General features: G+C 42.6%; 1 protein-coding gene across 1 annotated transcript; it reads left to right on the forward strand.

Moving 5' to 3' along the window:
* Positions 1 to 1,910: 1,910 nt before the first annotated feature.
* ADAM9 (ADAM metallopeptidase domain 9) lies at positions 1,911 to 21,189 on the forward strand (the record flags this gene model as incomplete). Its single annotated transcript, XM_009575190.1, has 21 exons — positions 1,911 to 2,008; positions 3,412 to 3,476; positions 4,576 to 4,654; positions 6,583 to 6,659; positions 7,413 to 7,602; positions 8,401 to 8,466; positions 8,913 to 8,984; positions 9,713 to 9,882; positions 11,166 to 11,247; positions 12,026 to 12,159; positions 12,368 to 12,539; positions 12,662 to 12,754; positions 12,983 to 13,178; positions 13,700 to 13,805; positions 14,564 to 14,747; positions 15,395 to 15,475; positions 16,415 to 16,520; positions 18,200 to 18,338; positions 18,824 to 18,926; positions 19,535 to 19,662; positions 20,464 to 21,189. Coding segments are annotated over 21 exons (2,456 nt in total), but the record flags the coding sequence as incomplete, so codon positions are not given.
* Positions 21,190 to 21,916: the final 727 nt, after the last annotated feature.

A 21,916-nucleotide genomic window follows, 5' to 3' on the forward strand; every position in this document is an offset into this window, starting at 1 on the left:
TTTCAGGGGAACCCATGGCATTTAAAGCCTGCGTGGGGGCTCCAGCCCATTTCAGGATGCCCGTTTGAAGCGCTGACCCGAGGTGATATTCATAGTGCTGAGGTTGCACAGCAGCCTGCTGGGGACGGGAAGAGAGGCTGCAAAAGCATCTGCAGGGGTCTGAATGTCACTGCAGCTTAGCGGTGCTGCCTCAGGGAGGCTTTCAGGGGAACCCATGGCATTTAAAGCCTGCGTGGGGGCTCCAGCCCATTTCCCAAATGATGGAGCAGGCCTCCCACAGAGACTTCAAGCACGCAGTGCCTTCATGTGACTCGCGAAGGCACAGACGCCTTCGGAGTTGCAATATGAGTTTTGGTGTGCTCGAAGTGGCTGGTTTTTAAATGAATGCAGCATCTTGGTCCCACTCTGAGAGTTTTTGGAGGATCTCAGAAACTAAACACCCCCTCACCACTCCCCAGATGTGTGGCGATTATTTCTGGAGAGAAATGGTGACAAGGAGGATAACTGTTCCCTTCCCCCCTACCTTTGGGTCGGGAAGCTCAGGCTTCTCTGATGAGCTCACCGATTCCATTGCCATGAGCTAGTAAAGCTATTGCTCTTAATCCTGCCTGCAATCCTGGGCGACCAACCTCCCGCTTCCCGGGGGAGCGGCTCCCGAGCCAGACACAGCAGACTGTTGATGGGAAAAGTCATTTACGTATGCAATTTATTATTGTTTACACAGTCGATATAGAACAGTTGCTTGCAAATACTGATGCCTTATAAAGGAAACTTGGACCATAGACTTTTGTTTGGTTGTTGTTCAATCAGAGGATCTGGCTGATGTTGCATATGCAAATCATTTATAAAGTGATCTGCAAAAGGCCACTTTGTTGCATGTGTTTGTTTCACCTCACTTGTTTTTATAAGGTCCTTAAGAGCTCTCTAAGAACATAATGAGTAGTACTGGCCTTGTGTCAGAAGTCTGGCTGTGATGTGCAGGGCGAGGACGTAAGGCTGAGCTCTGCTGGGCTGGCTTTGTGCCGCCGTGCCATTAGGAAGCACAGGAACTGCTGGAGCCCCTGGGAACTAATCTAGAGAGGCTGCGCGGTCGAGCTTTGCAGCACAGGATACCTGGTTTTGACACTGTCTTTCTGTGTGTCCTTGAACAAGTTCTTTCTGTGCTGACCTGCTTTGTTAAATGCTCTATGATGAAAAGTGGTGGTGTATGAGATAGATACTTGTAAGACAGTAATTGGAATGCGAAGCTTTCAATTTGAAACCTTCTGGAAAATTTGATGTCTTCTCTGCTGTTTGTGTGTTGTTTTGTCTGGCCTTTTACAGGCAATCCAGGTGTGCTTTGCTCTTGAGATTTGCTCTGTGCTCTCCTATGTGCATCAGGGCCTTTGGCTTTTTCTGTTTGGGTTACAGCTCTCGATACTTGTAAGACAGTAATTGGAATGCGAAGCTTTCAATTTGAAACCTTCTGGAAAATTTGATGTCTTCTCTGCTGTTTGTGTGTTGTTTTGTCTGGCCTTTTACAGGCAATCCAGGTGTGCTTTGCTCTTGAGATTTGCTCTGTGCTCTCCTATGTGCATCAGGGCCTTTGGCTTTTTCTGTTTGGGTTACAGCTCTCTAAACGCTTGTGGTGCCTTGGCAATGTGGTGCTATGTTGTTTCTTAAAAGTAGAGCTTGTAAGTATGCGATAAGAAACGATGCCAGTCTAGTGGCAGAGGAATCCGCCCAGCGCAGTGCTGCAGACCCGCGCTGAGCAGCCCAGTTTCAGGGGTCTGTGATAAGTTGGAGACCTGCACTGGAATCACAGGCTGGCTCCTTCCTAAAAGCTTTTCCTGAAATAGCGTTTTCTTCCTTGCACCTTATCCTTCTTATTGCTTTGTTTCTTTATCCAGTGTTTTTGTTCTGCTTTCTAGGTTTCCAGCAGGTTTCTCTGTTGTCTTCCTATGAAGTTGTAATTCCGCAGAGGTTAGGAAGAGAACGGCGAGAGGCTTCCAATGTCTCCTCAGTACAGGTACTGGGCAGTCTTAAAAATGCCTTCAGTTTAGTATCTACTTCCTAATCATATGAACCTGAAATTCTCACAAGACACTATCGGACTCATCTAGCAGCAAACAAGTATCCATCCCTACAAAAGGTATTACCCCTAGCATTGCCTTTAGCTGAGTTACGGTAAATACCTCCCTGCTCCAGAGGTTACAAGTTGCTGCAATGAATTTTTGATCTGTGTGTAAAAGTTGTAATGAGAGTTGTTAAGCACTGGAATGAGTTTTGGAGCGGTGGTGGAATCATTATCCTGGGAGATGCTCAAAATCTGACGGGAGGAGGCCCTGAGCAGCCTGGGCCAACTCTGTAGCTGGCCCTGCTTTGAGCAGGGGCTCGGATTAGACAACCTCCAGCGGTACTTTCCAGCCTATATTATTCTGCTGTAGCCGCGTAACTAAAGACTGCACTCTTCAAAATTTTTGGATTAGAGCAACTGTGTTTAGTCACAAATCTTATAAACATTGGCAGAATTTAATATTAACAAAAATGCCTTGCAGTTTATTGCAGTCGTTGACTAGTGCTCCTGGTGTGATGTTTAATGTAGTGGTCAGGTGATTCAGCTTATCCACTTAATATTTCAGGGCCCTAGTTGCTGTGTGTAGCACTTGGCCAACGTAAGGCTGTGGAGGTACTGGCTCACTGTGAATGTTCAGTAATAAAACGGTGTTGTCCTTTTCCAGCTGTAACTACGAGTTTTTCTGTGGAAGTCTTAGAAAGAAGGAATAAGAAAAACCACAAAGCTATTTTGAAATGGCTTCTTTCACGTGACTTTTCCCCAGTTACAAAGGAAGGGATGCCAGGTTCCAGAGGTAGGGACAATTGCAAAGTAGGCTTCAGGCATGCCCACACGTGGTTATTCCTGGTCTGGAGCAACTAGCAAGATGGAAGAAGGAAAGTTTACTAGCTCAGTATCTGGCAATTTCAATGCATGGACGTGGCAGCCATTTTGTCTGCTGGATGTCAGGGGAACTAGAGCAAATCCTGATGCCTGTGGTCAGCTTCTCATTGCGAAGTCTTGTGGGCTCAGTGAAGTTGGCTAGGAGCACAAGGAACACCCGCTTCCCTGACCGGCGTTGGGGTACCAGCAAGAAGCGTGATGGGAGAGGCAGCTCAGATTGAGACTTTTGCATCCCTGTAGGAGGTGGTTTAAATTTTGTTGGTATGAGCTGCATCTCCAGCAACTACAGCTGTATCTATACAGGCTAACAATACAGACTAGTCCTGAGTTATGGAAGGTGACAGTAGTGATTTGAATGCTATAGTCGTAACAGTAATGGAGCTTGCAGAGACTGTTTTCTGCCAAACTTCTGTTGATTTCAAAGAATGTTTTATTCAGTAACATGAGTAAAATGCAACTTTTTTTATATTCAGGACAAGGTGTTGTATGCTGTTGAGATAGAGGGAAAAGAATACACGATTCATCTAGAAAAGAACAAGTAAGTGATGAATTTCTTTAGATCATAAATTCCATCTGTTGTGGCCAAATAACAAGCTGACAGGTAGCATGCGAGTTCAAATTCTTGAGGTTCTTTATGAGAACTGCAGTTACATGCTAGCTCTGCGAAATCTACAGAGAAAGACGGCAAAAGTGGATTCAGTCACACAGTCTTGGCTATCAGTGAGAAATTTTGTTGAACTCCGGCAACCCTGGTGATGCCCTTTCAGTGAAGGAAGCAGTGGTTTGCTCAAAGGGGATCTGGGGAATCGTTGAAAAGACTCTCTCCATTCACGTCTAAAAATAAACAAACTGAACTCTATTTCAAGTAAATATTTTCACTTTCTTCTGGGTTTTGTTTATTGTTTCAGGGGTTTTTTTTCCTGTCTCAGTAGCACAAGAATACTAATAAAAGAGGAAGCTGACTATATCCAAGGCTTTAATATCCATAACATACAATGACAATATAGATGTTGTCTGTCCTGAGTTTAATTTTTAAAGGGCTACTTGCAGCAACAGCAAGTTACCATTTATCAGGCTATTGCTTCTTAAAACTGCCCTCATAATAGACAAAAGAAACATAACTGTTTAAATGTACAAGCCCCTGGGGATCTCTAGCTGCCACTTGCCAAGCCCCTGACCCTCGGAAACATGGGAATTCAGCTACACTGCATCAATGGATTTACCAGTATGGGTCAGCAGTCTTAATCGTGGGAGCCTTTCCCCATGCACTTCCTTCCAAAACTGGGGAAGAGAAGTCATTGGCAGCAGACTGAGTGCTGATTTTTTTTTTTTAATTCTGCATGAAAGCAAGCTTTTAAGCACAATTTAACGGGTTTTGATGCTTGTTTTACTTACCCGGTGTGAGGTGGTTGATTTGATTTCATTAACGGTTCTGCCATTCTGATATCTTGGATTTTGCTGTGGAAATGCATAATTTCTTTGTTAATTTTGGTGGGTTTTCCTTTTGAATGTTTCCTTACTTAATTGCAATTTATGTATTTGTGACACTTTTGATTAGGATCATCTTACTGCCCTGTTACAGTGTCGTAGTCATTTCATGAAATTCCTCTTGTACTCCTTCTCCCCTTTCCTTACAGAGAACTGCTGCCCAAAGATTTCACAGTTTATACCTATAATAAGGAGGGGAAGTTGCAATCTGAATATCCAGATATCCAGGTAGGATTTCTTTCTTTTTATACCCTTACTGAAGGTGACTTGAACACTGAGCATCTACAGGATGAGGGAGCCGTGTTACAAAATGGTAGTTGTATTTTTCACTGGGCCACCTTCTAATCCCGTGCACACGCTGCACTCTTCCTGGAGAGAAGCCTTGATTTTGGATGAGGCTCTAGCCCAGAGCTTGTAATAAGCCCGTATTTTCTTATGTGGAGGTGATTGCTATGTAATTAAAAGCTACTCTTCTCTGAAAACGAAATGCTCCTCTTAGCTGTCAGGTGTCTCGTTATCTGAAAGTGGTGCTGTCCGTGTCGTGCAGCACAGTGCAGTGTTGGTATCGCTTCTGGACACAGGCCTTGCTTCTCACGGGGACCAGAACACACGGAGCAGGACTGGGGTGGTCTAGTGACTGAATATATAGCTTTTACTTTTACACACAATAGTCTTCCAGATTGGTCCACAAGCCAAAATGAATGGTCAGCTGCTGACCCATCTTTTCAGTTGTGTGAGGCTGTCTGTTAGTGATTCTAAGAATTTTTGAGGGTTGACAGGCTATCCATTAGTACAGAAATTTAGGAACTACTAGAAGGGATGGATGAGATCAAGCCTGGAGGACCTTTGAGAAGGATGTTATCTGCATAGCATTGGAGTTATTCCACTGAAAGAGCAGTTGCAGCCCTCTGTTTCTGTAGAAGAAGGCTGCCTGATAGGTTGCCTTTGAAAATTTAATTGCTTCTGCAGAATAAGAGTAAAAAGCAGCTCGTGTGATACAAAAAGCATGAGAGTATTTCTAATGGCTTCACTCTGCTTCTGTATCAACGTTGTTCCTTTGAAAGGGAAGTGATAGTCATATATGATTCATAGGGTCTTGTTTTTGAAAATAGAGCAGCTGAGTCAACTGAGTATTTACTTCCTAGTTAAAAGTGATTGACTAAGAGGAAAAATGCTTTTTCTGCACGAGGTCATGGAAGTCACAGTGGCCCTGAAGGATTAGCACATGCCTTCAGCGCTTTCTGCATTCGTTGCTGAAACAACAGGCGACATAATCTACCTGACCCCTGTAATAACATTCAAAAATGCACTTGCCAGAGAAAATGGAGTGTATTTGCTCATTACCACCACCTTGTCTAGTTTCCAAAATGTGTATATACAGAGGACAAAATGGAAGTATTCTGTCTCGTCAGGGCTGATGAGGGATGTACTGCGCAACCAAAAAGTTCGGCAGCACAGCGCCTGTTGGTGAGGGTAGCAGGTGTTGCCCTCTTCTCGCTGGAGAGAGGTTACGTACAAATCAAACATTCTGCAGGACTGAGTGGCGATTTGGCTCAAATCGGTAGGGAGGGGCTGGCCTCAAAATATTTGAGGCAGGGTGGAGGACAGAACTCAAGAGTAGGATGGCTTACGGTCAAGTTAAGAAATCCAGTTGCTAGATAATGCTTCTGAGCCCTGCTTGCCTGGTATTTATAACATGTTGGCAGCGCCGGCTCTGAATCCGGCTTCAGGTAGAATGAGTGGGCAAGTGGGATTTTAAACCCAAATGTGTAACAAACTGCCGGCCCCACTGAGTTGTGAAGAGAATCTGCTTTACAGAATAGGGAGGTAGGGATCCAGTTGGAGTGCCGTGCCCCTGGCATCTTGATTAGCTTTGTATGTGTAAGTCCTTGTGGCACTAAGGCAGGTGAGGAAGTTTTTAGATGTACGTTAGTGAAGGAAAAGCTGTTACATTGTGGTAGAGCTAGAGGCATGTTTGAAGCTACAGACTGTAGATAGAAGGCATGTGGTAAATTTTAACTTAAAGCATATTATGTTCTCAAGTTATACCTACTGCGAGTCAGTGACAGGCATAGCAGTTACGCGATCAGAGATCACACTGGGTATGCAGATATGTGTGGAATATGTGTGTAATGCGCCCTTGTTTTCCCATGTAGGATCACTGCCATTATCAGGGATACGTGGAGGGGAGCCTGGATTCTGTGGTTGCTGTCAGCACCTGCTCGGGGCTCAGGTAGCACAGCTTGTCTTTTGTCCCTGTTGTCACGTGAGTCTTGCGACTCGCTGAACCTGAAACAAAATCCTTGCTCTGTTTTTAACTACTGTTCAGCCAGACAGGGATTCATCGACCGGGGCCAAGCTGCAATAGTGTATGCCTTTGTGCAGTCTTTCTGTGGTATCTTTTATTCATGTAGTTAATAGATATTTGAAATACCATTAAAGAAGTTACAATTTGTTATCAGAGTACAGTAAGTCGTTCTTTGACACAAATTTTGGCTTATTCTCTAATTTGGATAGATGGTCACTACAAAGAACTGTACATAGTGCAAAAATGGAAAGTCGAACTCTAGTCTGCAAATTTTACAAAATTGGCCCTATAGCTTATGGACATCAAATTTGACTGGAAATTTTTTCTGCTTTGGGCTAATTTCCATATCTTTTGGGACTTTGATTTTTTTGCAATGCCATGTCAAACACCAAAGGGGCAACAGTAGTTGAACTAAAGCATTTTTGCTTAAGGCCTGTGACTTAATTTCTTGGGCATTGCAGACTCTCACAAAAATGTTTAATTCGCTGTATTTGTGAAGGCGCTATCCAGTGAAAGGCTGCTTTTGGGCTTGAAATGAAGCATGCTGTTTTGCAAGGACTGAGATATAGACATGCCTTTAGTTATCAAAGAATAATTGTTCCTTTGTTTTACTGTAAAAATCTGGGTAACTATCCTCTGTGCTTAATGCAAGAATTTCTTACACACTACCATATTTAGGGGTTTGGTGACAATAGGGAACATCACCTATGGAATTGAGCCCATGGATTCCTCTTCTGGCTCTAAACACATTTTATATCGATTGGATAATGTGAAGAAAGAGCCCACGATGTGTGGAGTAACCACCGAAGACCATGAAAGGGAACATACAGAGGAAAATCACCATCCCAGTATGACTCAGCTGCTGCGAGTAAGTACTCCACTGTTTTCTCCCCAGTCCCCTATAATGCGTTTTGTGAGTGTTCAGCTAAGAATATGGAAGCAGCTTATCAGATTTCCTGGGGTTTAACACATACCTAAAGGTTTCTGATTCAGAGGGCTATCTACACTGCTGAAAAACTCAGTTGCTTCAACAAAGCAATTGCAATTTCCTTCTGCTTCTGCACACAGCAGTGAGAGTCGAGTGGCTAGCTAGATTATTCATGGGCGGAGCTTTTTGGGGCTTTTAAGGGCAGGAACACTACCCTCATTGGAGAGGCTCATTAACAAAGTATTGTATCAGAAGCCAGGAGAATATTGTGTTGTTTATTCCATTCTCCTAACCATCAGAATAACAGTTTGGTGAAGGTCCCCCTTGTCATTTAAAGACTGGCTATACAGGAACAAGATTGCAGTAGAAGCAGGAGTATGAAAAACGCTGTGTTTCGCTTCAAGGTTGTTGGCGTTTGCTTGTTAGTATCTTTCTGCTCCTTTATAAAAATGTATGCTGTCTTTCTAAAGAAACCTGTGTGAAAAGTAAAAAGGTCTCTCGCTTTTGAAACATGGGAAATCTTTGTGCAGCTAAATTTTAGTGTAAAACACTTATAGAGAAATTGTCATTGCATTGGATTACACTTCTTGGTTTTGGCTTGTTTTCGTCTTGGCACAGCGTGCTTTGGGTGTGGCTCTCAAACCACTAGTTGTATCAAGTGAAATATGACAGTGTCATGATTTTTTTGTTTACACTTGAATTAATAAAGTTGAAGTTTTCTAAAACTTTTTTCTGCAGAGAAAGAGAGCAGTCCTACATCAAACAAGATATGTGGAGCTGTTTATAGTTGTGGATAAAGAAAAGGTAGGGATTGTGTGTCGCTTTCCTTCCTACTTCCTGGGAGATGGCTTGGAAAGCCCTCAGTCATCGTTACTCCCAAATGGATTGTTGAAAGACACTGACACTTTAGCCAAGGTTATGCAAATACGCTAACCTAAAACTGAATAAACATGTTCTATACGATACTCTTCAGGAAAAGAGTAAACTGTCAGACAGTTTCTATGGAAGAGTTTCTATCAGTAAGGAATCTAATAATGTACGGAAAACATGTGGCAAAAACTGCCTTTGCTGTTTTCTCTTGCATGTTGAGCAATAGCAATGAAGATGCTGCTGTCTTGATTAGCATCTTCTTGACAGGAGATTTGGAGCCAGGCAAAAATGTTTTTCATGTTACTAGTCTTAAAATGTTTTGTTCCTTTTTCTAACACTTGTCTTTATCTCTTCACGACTTAAGTTTCTTTGTCTTGCAGTTTGAAGATTTTGGGAAGAGTGAAACAGAAGTAAGAGAACACATGGTGCAATTGGCAAACTTCCTTGACAGTGTAAGTTAAAGACACTGTGCGTAAGTGGGAGTGATGCTGTGTGCAGCAGCCCTGCAGCTCTATTTACTTGCATAAACTTCCACCTTGGAGTCTGTTCTGTTACCACTTTGGTGAGAATGAAATAGGGGTTTTTATCAAGCCAGGAGCTAAACCTGTTCCCTCGGCCATCATTTTGATAGAACTCAGAGTTGTGCCTGCACATTGTGCTGAAGGGGAGTGCCAGAGGAGCAGGGGCTGCAAAGCGATGGGAGTATTTATTGACAGTGGGCTTTGGTGAATGCATCACTATGAAAGCTTTTCCACCTCTAAATTCATCTGCAATCATCATACTTGAGAATTAATTTAGGGAACTCTTCCAACCTGTGCTACATACAGTCAGAGACAGGACAGATTGTTGGCAATTATTGCAATTCTTAAGTATTTGTCAAGGTTAGAGGAAAAAGCATGTCTTTCAACTTGACTGTTTCAGATGATGCTATTTGTCAGGATTGAGACTCCTTTTTATTTCTGTTTTGGATTTTCTTATTGATCCTGTAGCTAATGAAAGTCTGAATCACAGGGAAAATGCATTCTGGTGATTTGAATTGTGTACTAAATTAAAAAAAAAAACCAACCAAACAACAACAACAAAAAAACCAACAGAAAAAGTAGATTCTTGCAATAAGATATATAACACCAGACCACTTGTTCTTATCTGAAATATTTCTCCTTTTTTTTTCCCTCCCCAGATGTACATCATGTTGAACATCCGCATTGTGCTGGTTGGTCTAGAGATTTGGAAGTATGAAAACATAATTAGCACAGATGGAGGTGCTGGTGATGTGCTGGCAAATTTTGTACAGTGGCGAGAGAAGAATCTTGTTTTGCGCCGGAGACATGACAGTGCCCAGTTTGTTCTGTGAGTTGCAGTTCCCTCCCTTTGACTCTTAAGAAGCTTATTCTATTCCTGTCTGCTCAGCCATGCTCTGGTATCAAAAGTAGCCGTTGTATTTCAGCAGAGAACCCAGTGCAATCTGCTGTGGTTTATGTACTTGTGAAAACATTACAAGTCAACTTAAGCATTTTTAAGAAGGTTTCTGTGGTCCTTGAATTCAGTGTCCTCTCTGACAGGTACATTGGTAAGAGCAATATCTTTTTTTCCTGTCCCGCATGTCCTGCAATGTTATATGTTGTATTCTGTAAAGCTTCCATTCAGATAATCCTTTGTCAGGTTGTACACTGGTTAGACTTGTAATGTAGGGCTTTTTCTGCTTGAAAATGAGCATAAACCTGGTGCAGAGCGTTGCACTTTAATGGAGCGAAAGTTGTTTCTGCAGTTGGTATCCAGAAGCTAGCTACGTGGTTTGAGCTTTGACACGTGATGTTAATCTGTCCGTCCCTACTGTCTTAAACTAGCACAGAGCTCCCTGAGCTGTCGTCTCTCCCCAGCTTCCAGGACGTGTGCCCCTGTGCACTTCCCGCTCCCGCAGATAGCGCGGTCCTTAGGAAGTCACTGCCCAAAGTACGAGAAGGGGCAGAGGCGAGAGCACGCGTCGCACGGGACGACAGCCCAGCCTGCCCTTGTGTGAAGCGGTAGCTCCCCTTCCCGCAGGAGCTGGGAGCCTCTTCTCCTCCAAGGCAGAACAGCACTGTTCGGGTGATGAGGGTGAAATGGCTGAAAAAATACTCATTTTTAAAATTATTTTATATGAAGTAAAATGTGGTGTATTGTTCTGTTGCACTTAAGCTTTAAGAACTGTGTAGAACAAAATAAGGCAGTAATGAAAAGGAAGTTAACAAGGAAAGAAATCTATGGAGTTTGGCAATCTCTATGGAGTACAAAGGCAGCTAACAGCCAATTAAAACAAATGATTATAAGGGTGGACCATTTAGCTCTTTATATTTAGAGGGAAGATGTGGAAGAGGATAACTTCCTCTGCAAACTCTTGTCTTAATTTAAAAGAATAAAAGAACCATGAACAGAAAGATAAAGCTGAATTGGTACATTCATACCCACAGTCAATAGTAGTGCTCCTAGCAGTGCTCCTTTGTTAGCGTTGGAAAGCTGGAAAAGCAGTATTTTGTGCCCCACAAGCAGAAGCGATGTACTGAGTGGCTGTGTGGATGGGCTGTATTGTTGGCAGTATCGTCTGTCTGTACAGTCGGGATGATTGCCTTTCCTTTTTGTCCCCATGGCTGCAGGAAGAAGGGGTTTGGTGGCACAGCTGGAATGGCCTATGTTGGAACAGTGTGCTCCAAGAGCCACGCAGGAGGCATTAATGTGGTGAGATATCTTTAGCGATATTGTGAATGGGATCAAGATACGAGTTTTGCACTCCAGAAGTCTTCCTGGAAGTGCACAATCTTTAATAACAAAGCTGAAGTGGTTTAGTGGGGGCTTTTTTGTGGTCCCCAACCATTTCTGGTACTTCCGTGGTATCTGGATCACAACTTTTCTGTAGTTTTCTGCATCCTCTGCTCAGCCTTCCCTCTCCTCAGTGTGCAGCACTCATGAAAAAGGGACAGGATTTTTCTGCTGACATTTTAAGCGCCCCTGCCTTAGAAGTATGTGGGAGCTGTGGGTGTTCTCAAATCTGTCCTCTGGTGTCTGCTTGACCTCCACAGTCGTGAACTCCTAGAGCAGTGCCAGTTGACTGCCCTCTTTATGTGAAATTGCAGAGCGTTAATGAACTGAATTGTTGATCTCGGATAACTGGCAATCCCAGCAATCTTGTTTTCTTGGACTAATGACAGAAGTACTGGAATTGGACTTTGCATGTTTAGGGAGATTTGGGCTGGTGTGGGGAACTCTAGTTTTTGTGTTAATGTTGCAGCTGCACTGGAAAGTAGAGGTTGTTAGGTAGTGTCCCAAATATGTTTATCTAAGGACTCTTATTACTAAGCAAATGACACGCACATGGTTGGAAAGCAGGCACAGTTGGTCTGAGAATCCTGTTAATGTAGAGAGAGAATGATAGAAGTGTCTTTTTGGCACATAAGTAAACACTGACTTTCTCAATATAAGCTGTCCGCTAATTTTTTTCTGTTTTGCTCTTGTGCAGTTTGGAAGAATCAGTATACAGATGTTTGCATCAATTATGGCTCATGAACTGGGACATAACCTGGGGATGAACCATGATGATGAACGTGTCTGTCACTGCGGAGCAAGCAGTTGTATTATGAGCTCTGGAGCATCGTAAGTAACTGACAAAAGGGAAAGCATTTTCTGAGGGTCAGAACTCCCCACCCATGCGCTTAGTTTTTCCAGGTTGCTTTCATCTTCAAAATACTCTTGCAAAGAGTCATGTCACGCTTGCAGCTCATGGGGAAAGCAAATGTTACCCTTGTTCTACAAACTGAGATTGTGGGCTGACTTAAAGATAAGCTCATGTTCTCTGTTGCAGGGGATCGAGGAACTTCAGCAGCTGCAGTGCAGAAGACTTTGAGAAGCTAACTCTCAACAAAGGTGGAAGCTGCCTGCTCAACGTTCCCAAGCCTGATGAAACCTATAGCGTCCCGTACTGTGGGAACAGGCTGGTAGATGCTGGGGAGGAGTGTGACTGTGGTTCACCAAAGGTTAGTAGCTTGTGTGGTTTACAAATGCTGCCAGGGTAGCCTTGCGTGCCCCTCGCTGGAGAGGGGACTGTGCATGGCAGAGGGTGCGATTTCTTGACATTTCACGGCACTTCTATTTTCAGGAATGTGAAAGTGATCCTTGCTGTGAACCAGGTACTTGCAGACTTCGATCTGGTGCTGAATGTGCTTATGGTGACTGCTGTAAAAACTGCCGGGTAAGAGACTCAAACATAATATTTGGAAGTGTTCTTCAGTGGTTAGGAAAAGGAGAGAGTTAGCCTAGCCAGTGCATCTGTGAGGGGGAATTGTCACTCATGTACACAGCACCACCGAGGGCTTCAGATCAATGCCCTTTTTTTGGGGGCATATTGTGGGTCGGGTGCAGTGTTCGTCTCTAAAGTTTCTATTTTCTGATGCAGTTTCCCCCTCCTCTCTCTCTTTAGCTCCTTCCTGGAGGAACCGAGTGTCGGGCGAGTAACAATGAGTGTGACCTTCCAGAGTACTGCAACGGCACATCCCAGTTCTGCCAGCCGGACTTCACCGTTCAGAACGGTCACCCGTGCCATAACGAGGAAGCCTACTGTTACAATGGCGTTTGCCAGTACTACGATGCACAGTGTCAGGATATCTTTGGCTCAAGTAAGGAAGAGCCCAGTGTTACAATTTTTCTAGGAGATGTAGCTAAAAGAATATACTAAGTTTATTTAAAATATATTTACTTGTTTTCCTGTAATAAAGACCAGCTGGCTTTGGCAAAGGATTTGAAATAGTGGTATTTATGGTTTAGCCTTCACACATTCTTCCTTTGTTAAGTTTAATGCTGTGCTGGTGATTCAAGTAGTAATTTTCTTGCACTGATCATTCCTATTACAGTGGGGCTTCCAGTGTATGAAGCTGTAAAGAAGCCATGAAAAAATATCAAATGGTATAATTGACTCAATGTTAAGTGACTACTCTCTCTTTTTAAACTTGGAACCTTGTAGTGCTGACATTTTCACCTCTTTATTGTTTTGATTGAGTTCTTAAGCGCTCTGTGCTGCTTGGAAAATACTAGGTGTAGAAGGGTAATTGCTCTGTGTAAAGGAGACATGATGATATGAGATGTTTCTGTCCCTGTTTAACTTGGTTCCTCTGTCTGGGGGATGGGCTGTTGTTTGCAGAAGCCAAAGCAGCCCCCAACATTTGTTTTGCTGAAGTGAATTCCAAGGGTGACAGATTTGGCAACTGTGGTTTCCATGGCCATGACTACAAGAAATGTTCCAGCTGGTGAGTTGAGCCCAGTGCATCAAGAAGTTCCTAAATGTATCATTGAGAATCCTTATTTGGGTGCTGTAGTATTACTTTTGGGTGTTTTAGCAGGTGCACTGGGGAGAAACATGTTATCCCACAATGTAACCTTATTGACATGTATGCATCATTCTGAAACCACAGTGAGATAGCTTAGAAAAGATGTGTTTTATCCTAATTTCTGAAGCTGTTATTAGCACTTAAAGCCCCCACACTTACGCAATTGTAAGTTTTGTTGACTTTTGTTTTAGATTGTCTGGCTTTAGCTCTTGCACATGATAGTTGAAATGAGTTTGAATGTTCAGGCAATTCTTCCGAAGCTGGGTTTGAAGCTTTCGGGCTCGTGCCGCAGTTTCCCGTGCGTGCGGTGTTCTGTGGCCTCAGGGCATCTGTCTGTCACGCATTCAGACGTGGGGCTGTGGCAAGGAGAGTGTGTTCCACATCTCCGATCATTGATTTGTTCTTATCCTAAGGTGTTCACATAGAGAGAAACAAGTAGCAAATCATCATGTTTTCTTTAATGTAAAGATCCCAACAGCTTACAGAAAGAAGGGATAAATCCATACTCTTGCAGCACTGAAATGAGGCCCAGCTCAATTTTGTTTGGCAAGTTGTCTCAATTTTATTTTCAAGTAGTGTCTTCCAGTAGAAAGAAAAGATCATAACAAATGCGTTGATAGTCTTTTTCTCAGAATAAATTCAAGTGTCGCTACAGTATTCATATGTTGATGTTGTAGGAATGCCATGTGTGGGAAGCTGCAATGTGAAAATGTGAAAACTATGCCTGTTTTTGGAATTAAGCCTGCTATTATCCAAACTCCCATTAGAGGCACCACGTGCTGGGGTGTAGATTTCCAGCTAGGCTCTGATGTCCCGGACCCAGGAATGGTGAATGAAGGCACCAAATGTGATACTGGAAAGGTAATTAACAATTAAAAAGTGATTTCTTAAAGTAAAAATTTGGGGTTTTCATGTGAATAAAATTTTCAGCTGCATTGTTTCATGAATATTTATGGCCATTAATTTTTTTGATGCCTGTAGTTAATGCAAAACTGAGCGAGTCCATTGGTTCCCCACACTGCCTAGTACTGCAGTGCATGTGCCTAAAAAACATAATAAGCCTTTCATTTATAGATGAAGAAAGGAAGTTTGAGAGCCAGAATCTTTGCTCTGTCAATGAGGAGGAAGAGCTAGGCGCACAGAAATGCCCTTAAGACAACTAAACTAAAAAGCCTAGAAGCTTAGCCCCAGCAGAGGAATGTGCATTCCACATATCCTTACTGTGCACAATTTAATTGCTATTCCTTTACATTCGGACTAGAGACAAAAGACGTCCAGTGACAGTTCAGACCCCATACTGAGAAGCCTTTTGTAGAACAGACGTGTTTCTGTAGAGTTGGGCTTTATCACGCATGAGTAGGAGACTTGCTTTGTGGTCAGTGAGCAGAGAGTGGCTGCAGAGCCGTGCGCTGTGGAGCAGGCAGCCGGGGAACGCAGGAGGGGAAAGAAGGGGTAGGTCAGTGAAATGCTACCTTGCTTCATTTGTGTGCATCTCTCAATTCCCCTAGATCTGCAGGCACTTCCAGTGCGTGAGCGCCTCTGTTCTGAACTACGACTGTGACGTGGAGAGGCAGTGTCACGGACATGGGGTAAGTGGAGCAAGAGCTTCCGCTCCTACTGATAGTCCACTTACAACGAACACTAAGTCTGTAAGTTTTGATATAACTGGCAGGATTTCTACGTGAGGTCCTCTGACATCTTTGTTACGAGAACACTAGATTTTTAGAGCCAATGACCACGCAAATACGTAAACAGACTTTTTTAATCAGAAGTCCCATTTGAGCCAGGTACACTGTTGATTGTGCTTAATCAATAGTGTCTATATATTAGTCTTTTTTGCACCTAGAAGTCTTTTGCCCTTCTCTGTTTAAGGCTGTAACTAATGTGGAATAAAGTAATCATGATGCTAGATGCAGCGATTAAAAAAATTCTGTGGCGTTCTTGAGGATGGGTTTTGCTATAAAAAGCTGCTTTTTGGTACTGTTAACGAGAAAAGTGCCTTTAACAGTCAGCAAAAATTGGACCAAAGTTATGTAAGTTGAGCGAGTTTTAAAATGGTGGATAGTAACTCAATTTTTCTGTTTTGTTTAACTGTAAAACTCTGTAAAATGTCTCTGGGCAAGAGAGCCTATAACAGTATCAAAAAAATCTTTGACAAAAGCTCTTAAGATGATATTTTTTTTGCCAGAGAAGAAGAATTCCCAATTCCAGTATTACTAATGTAATTTGAAACTCTGCATCTCACAAAAAAAAAAAGAAAAAGCCATGCTCTTTAAACCGTTGGGATAGCTCGTCTTTGGAAGCTCATCCTGAACAATGCTATGCTTGCTCAGTCATGTGAAATCTTGAGATGCCTGGCCAAGGACTATTTAGAATTGACGTGGGAGTTACTGGTTAAAGTTCTCCAGGCTGAGTGATATGGAAGGGACAGAATAGACAGTCATGGCTACTGCATGCTGCTTTTAAATGTACGGAAACTTAAGTTACTCAGTAGACCTTATTGTGATGATTGTGTTGTTTAAATACAGGTGTGCAACAACAACAGGAACTGTCACTGTGAAGCAGGCTGGGCCCCTCCTTACTGTAATACTAAAGGCTACGGAGGAAGTCTGGACAGTGGACCTCCTTATAATGGCACGTAGTTGTAAGGCAACTGTCTCGCTAAGGGTGGTGCTGGGCTGAGCGCAGAGTGCCTGCTGGCTCTCAAGCAGCTGACTGCTGTGGCTGAAGTGCTGGTGGTTGGCTCTTCACCAGGTTTCATTTGCAGACAATTCTAGTTAAGGTTTTGGGCTCAAGGTGGTGCACTTCTCTCTTTTGGGATGCTGGGGATCTGTAAAGGAACTGGGCTGGTTTAATTGCCTTCAGGTGATTTCTGCCACCTTGGACCAAGATCCTCTTGGACTTCTCTGTATCCAAGCTGGGAACTGAAGCCCCTTCCATTTTTAGATCCAAACAAAACATGAAATTTGGCTGAGGATGTGGGTTCAAATCCGTGGACGTGAATCTGCATCTCTAAGGACATGCTGCTTCTAGCAGTGGTGGCAGAGATGAGTAGCTGCCCTGTTCTGGTATCTGCAGGTAGTTGCATGTGCACCTGCAGCGCAGGCAGGACTAACATCTGGCCGAGGTGGGCTAGGGCAACGCATGTTGACAAGTCACTATTTTATTTATGTTTATTATTTGAGTGCAGACAGCATGCTTCGTTTGGTAGTACATACAAATGTAGTCCCTGCCCCAAACAACTTTTGGTATAGAAGAGAGGTACGTGATAAAGAAACGGGGAGATACAGAGGTTTGTGACACTATGTTGTTTGCAGATTTCCAATTTGCTTTTTTTTTTTTTTTTTTTTGTGGAGGGAAAAGATGGGTTGGGGAGGGAATTTTTTCATGTAGTTTTCCCCCCAGGAAAGGTACTAGGTCAGTCTTTGACATGGCAAGATGATGTATCTATGTACTTGGAAGATATATGTATCTATGTTTGAATGTGAAGAGTGGGAAAATGGTGCCTGGGGCAGGGGAGCACAATCCATGCACGTGAAAAAGCAAACTGAAAGAGGCTGTGAAGCTTACTTTTCTCACTGACAGTTTGAAGATGAAATAGGAAGCTATAATTTGGAGAAAACTTGTGCAATGCCCATGTGGAGTATATAAAGATGGGATTGATGTAGTCCCTTCTTATAAGCTGCAAGAATGATCTTGAAGACTGTTTTTCATAAGATGGTGCGGGTTTTGGGGGAAGCTAGACACTCTGTTGATGCAATAACAGACTGGATAATCGCATTGGAGCATGGACAGATGCCTCAAATCATCAGACAAAAAAAGGGAAAGGCTTTTTTTGCACAGCCTGCAGTGGAGAAATTTGCTGCATATAAAAATTTAGAGATTGTTAAGAACCTGAGTTCTTTGCCTACAGCAAACAATGGTAGGAGAAGAGGAAGATTTAGGATCAGACCAAAGGGCAGACGCTCTGTTTTCCTCTCTTTCAGTTCAGCTCATAAGATCTTCACAGTAATGCAATGGAAGAAAAATTAGGTATTGATCTAGTAATTCAATATGCTGTTATAGCCCAGGGTATCACGGCACGTATGGTTCTTTCATCTTTGACCAGCCAATTCCTGTGAAAAGATAATCAGAAAAGAATATATTTGGGCATATATCTTGCAGTCTTACTAGATTCTTTAGTTTCTTCTTCTATGAAAAATGGGAAATAGTTGTAGAACGGATCCTACCAAATATTCACTGCTACAATGAGTCAAGTGGTGGTAACGCCATGTAATACTTTTTTTTCTTCTCTGTCATTTTGTCCCCATCAGACAAAGACACCTCACTGAGAAATGGACTGCTGGTATTTTTTTTCCTGGTCCTCCCACTCCTTATAGTTGCTGCTCTGGCATTTGCAAAAAGAGACAGGCTGAAGCGATGCTGTAGAAGATTAATGTCACGCTGCCATTCGTAAGTACATTGTCCTTTTTACCTTCTCTTCTGCCCTTTTGAAGTAGTCCATAGACATTTGTTTACACAAGCCAATGCCAAAGTGTGGAGGCATATTCCAGTCCCAAGATGTCTGGCAAAGGCCCCTGCATCAAATGATGCATGTAGCTTGCCCCGGGCAATGACAGAAAAGATAAATTCATCTTAAATTGAGGGAGCAGAGAACTTTCTTTTTACCATTATGTTTGTTGTCGTGCATTGGTGATGGGTTTTATATTTTTGGGTCCCATCTTTGGTATAAAGTGGCAAAATGAAGCTGCCATAGTCCTAAACAGAAAAAGGGTTATGTTGCTTATTAGGTATGGCAAATACTATCTTCCTGACATTTTATATGTACTAAGATAGTATAAATCCATCTAACAGGTTCGAAGTGCTTGGATTCTTAGCCTGCATAGTCATTCTGTCAAGGTTATATGCTCACGCAGTCCGTATCGATTGGGTTTCAGGTCACTTCAGTCACCACCTCCTAGAACAGAAACTGAACCAAGAGACTACCACCACAGAGGCTTTTCACACGGCATGCCTTATGCTCCAAGAGGTGTTCCCATGGTAGGAATGATCCACTTTACTTTATTTGCTATCTGTTACTCTAAAGTAACAGATGAAAGCAGTTTATATAATTTTTGCCCTAATAAAAGCTTCAAAGTTACTTTATTTTTTCATTTGTGCAAATCAGGTTTCCTCTTTGCTAAGAGGCAAAGAGAAGAATTATTTCCTAAGGTGTGTGGTGTGAACTCCTCAGTTTCCCACTGTTTTTTTATGGGCTGTGCTTGGCTTGGCAAGCAGTTTACCTGCTTTGCTACTCCCTTTCCCTTACACTAGAACCCCCCACCCCACCCGAGGAGGGGAGCAATGCTTGCCAGCTCCCTAGCCCCACTTCTTTGCAGACCAGTTATCTCTCTGGATGCAATAACTAGCCAAAGGACATTTGCAGAACAAAACAAACACTTGTCGTGATCAGCCTTTCTGTTTTTTCCAAAATATAGTACTTTTCAGACTGCCGTTGCTTCTTTCTACTGAGTTTCTTAGAAGGAAGGAGCAACTCTGACGTTTCCAGATTTGTTTGCAAGTGGTCTTAAATGTCACTTAACTAATGAAAAAAAATTTCAATTCCCTAAGTGCAAATTGTGAATGTTCTCGGTATGTTTTCTTTGTAGGATATGGAACCAAATACCTTTCCTGTTCCATCTTACCCAGTTAACCAGCATCCTCAGCAGGCTTACCACCAGTCTTACTACCCGTCTCCACAATACCAGGCATCACAGCCACAGAAGCTGCCGACAAGGTTGGTTGAGTTATTGCAAATAACTATTGGCAGTTGCGCTGATGTATATAGATTGTCATTGCCTTCATCTCTGTAAGCATTAGGGTGTTTCATCACGTATTATATGCGAGCAGGACTGACCTTTTATTGAAAGAAGTTTCTCCTTCATTTCACACTGTGGAACTGAAGTGCTGTTACCCATAGCATTAATTTTACACACTCTCACACCTGTTAATTTGATTAACAGGTTTCAGAATGCTTTTCTGGGGACAGATTAACCTTGTATACAGGTGAATAAAATGCTTCTCAAAATATGCAGTTTAAAAAGAAATTACTCAAAAATCTGTCATTTTGCTGATTCGTGAACGTTATTGCCAAGTACAGGATCATTTCTCACTAACTTTGAACAGAAAGTTTTCCTTTATTTTTCATTTTACTTTCTAATTGTATTTCTAAGATGTAATGCCTGTGCCATGAAACATGCGTATCCAGAAAGTGCAAGGTATTGAGAGGGAGTACTTCAAAATAGCTTGTGTTGGTGGGAAACTTGTGGGGGGTCTTTAAACTATTTTGGGAAAAATGGCGTGTTAACAAACTGGGGTTCCCAGAGGATTTCAGGCAATGGGAAGCAGAGTCTGACCATGGTGTGTTCCAAATGAGTCTTCAGCGTAGAAGCTGAGATTGCGAGAAGCAGCGTCGCTGGCTGGGGGGGGAGTCTCCACGGTGGCCACGGTGCTACTGCCCGGTGAGAGGGAGAGGGACGTGCATTTTGGATGCAGTCACCTGGACTGACGACTGCCCCCTTCTCTGTCCCCCTTGTAGGCCGCCACCTCCGCAACAGAAATGTGCACCTCAGGGACCTCCTCCATCACAGCAAAAATGTTTACCTCAGGGACAGTATTTTCCTTCTCGACCGGCACCTTTGCCTCCCAAATAGCTTTTGGCTTCTTTGGGGCCTTTGCGTGAGCTGACCTGTTCACTGAGACAGAGCTGAAATTGCAGTTATCCTTCTTGCATTGAGTGGCCCATGGTAATCCCGGAAAGCCTTCCTTCTGCAGCCTGGGATAAGGCAAATGAGATGTTGAAACGAGGAATGTAAAACTTTTAAACTAAATACCTCTACCAAAGCTACAGGAACTGAAAACGTCTAACCCGTTCTTAGATCTGTCTGAGTATTGTGGCTTTGTAAACTGCAGCAGGGCTGTCCAGCTGGAAGTGGAGCAGCCTGCAGTTAAACAATCTTTAAAGTACAGCACTTGGGAGTTGCTTTTGGTTTCCCCATTTCTGCGATGAGCCCTAATAATGAAATTGTCTGATTTGTTGTCGTCTTTCTAAATGTACGGTGAAGAATTGAAGAAACCCATACTGTTTTCAAAACGAGGAAATCTGGCCAATTAATTTAAAATTATTTTGCATGGACTGGAAAATGTCATCTATTTACACATTAATGGCACAAGTGAAATAAGGTATCAGTGTACTTTTTCAGATGAAGATAAATATATTGTAAACATGTTTATGCATGTATATATGTTTACTGATGTGTAATAATGCACTTAAATTCTTACTTTCATGCTGACTGACACTAAGCTGTGCTATATGAGCACAAAGTTTAATAGTTTTAAATTAGTAATTGTGAGTTGCTAAATGAGAATCCTGTACTAATTTCCACTAATATCAGGAATGGGCAATGAAAATAAAGGTACGAAAAGGGTGCCCTTTTTTTAAAAGGTTTTAAAAAATGGGGTGCTCCTAGGCTTTAATTTGGGTCTAAAGACTGAGTAGCAGTCCCTGCGGAACACTGAGAAGCAAAAGATGTCTATCTGCCTGGAGCACCTGAGCTTCTCTGAGCACTTTAAACAGGAACCTGTTGACTAAAGCAACATTTTCACCCAATCCTCAAACCTTTTTAGTGTCAGTCAGGATGCTTACAGGCTAACTTGTGTTAGGTGGGACTGCCATCCGTTTCTACACCAATTACTGAACTGGATTTTAAAACTCTTCCTGAAAAGGAATGTTTAGCATTTGGTGTGCTGGCCGAGGAGAGGAGATCTGTTAATTGTGACACAGTTGTGCCGTGGGTAGAAACGGGAATGCTGGTGGTCACAAATAGAAATCTGTTGCACAAATTTGCTAAAAGTGAAGTAAGTACTGAAAAGAGTGCTTGGCTTTTTCACTTTGTGCTAGCCACCGAGTACAAACTCAATCTGTAAAATCCCCCATAGTATTGCAAAAAAAAAAACTCTTTTCCTCTGTATATACATATATAAATATATAT

The sequence above is a fragment of the Fulmarus glacialis genome, unplaced genomic scaffold, assembly GCF_000690835.1.
Source record: "Fulmarus glacialis isolate BGI_N327 unplaced genomic scaffold, ASM69083v1 scaffold13133, whole genome shotgun sequence".
Classification (NCBI taxonomy): Eukaryota; Metazoa; Chordata; class Aves; order Procellariiformes; family Procellariidae; genus Fulmarus; species Fulmarus glacialis.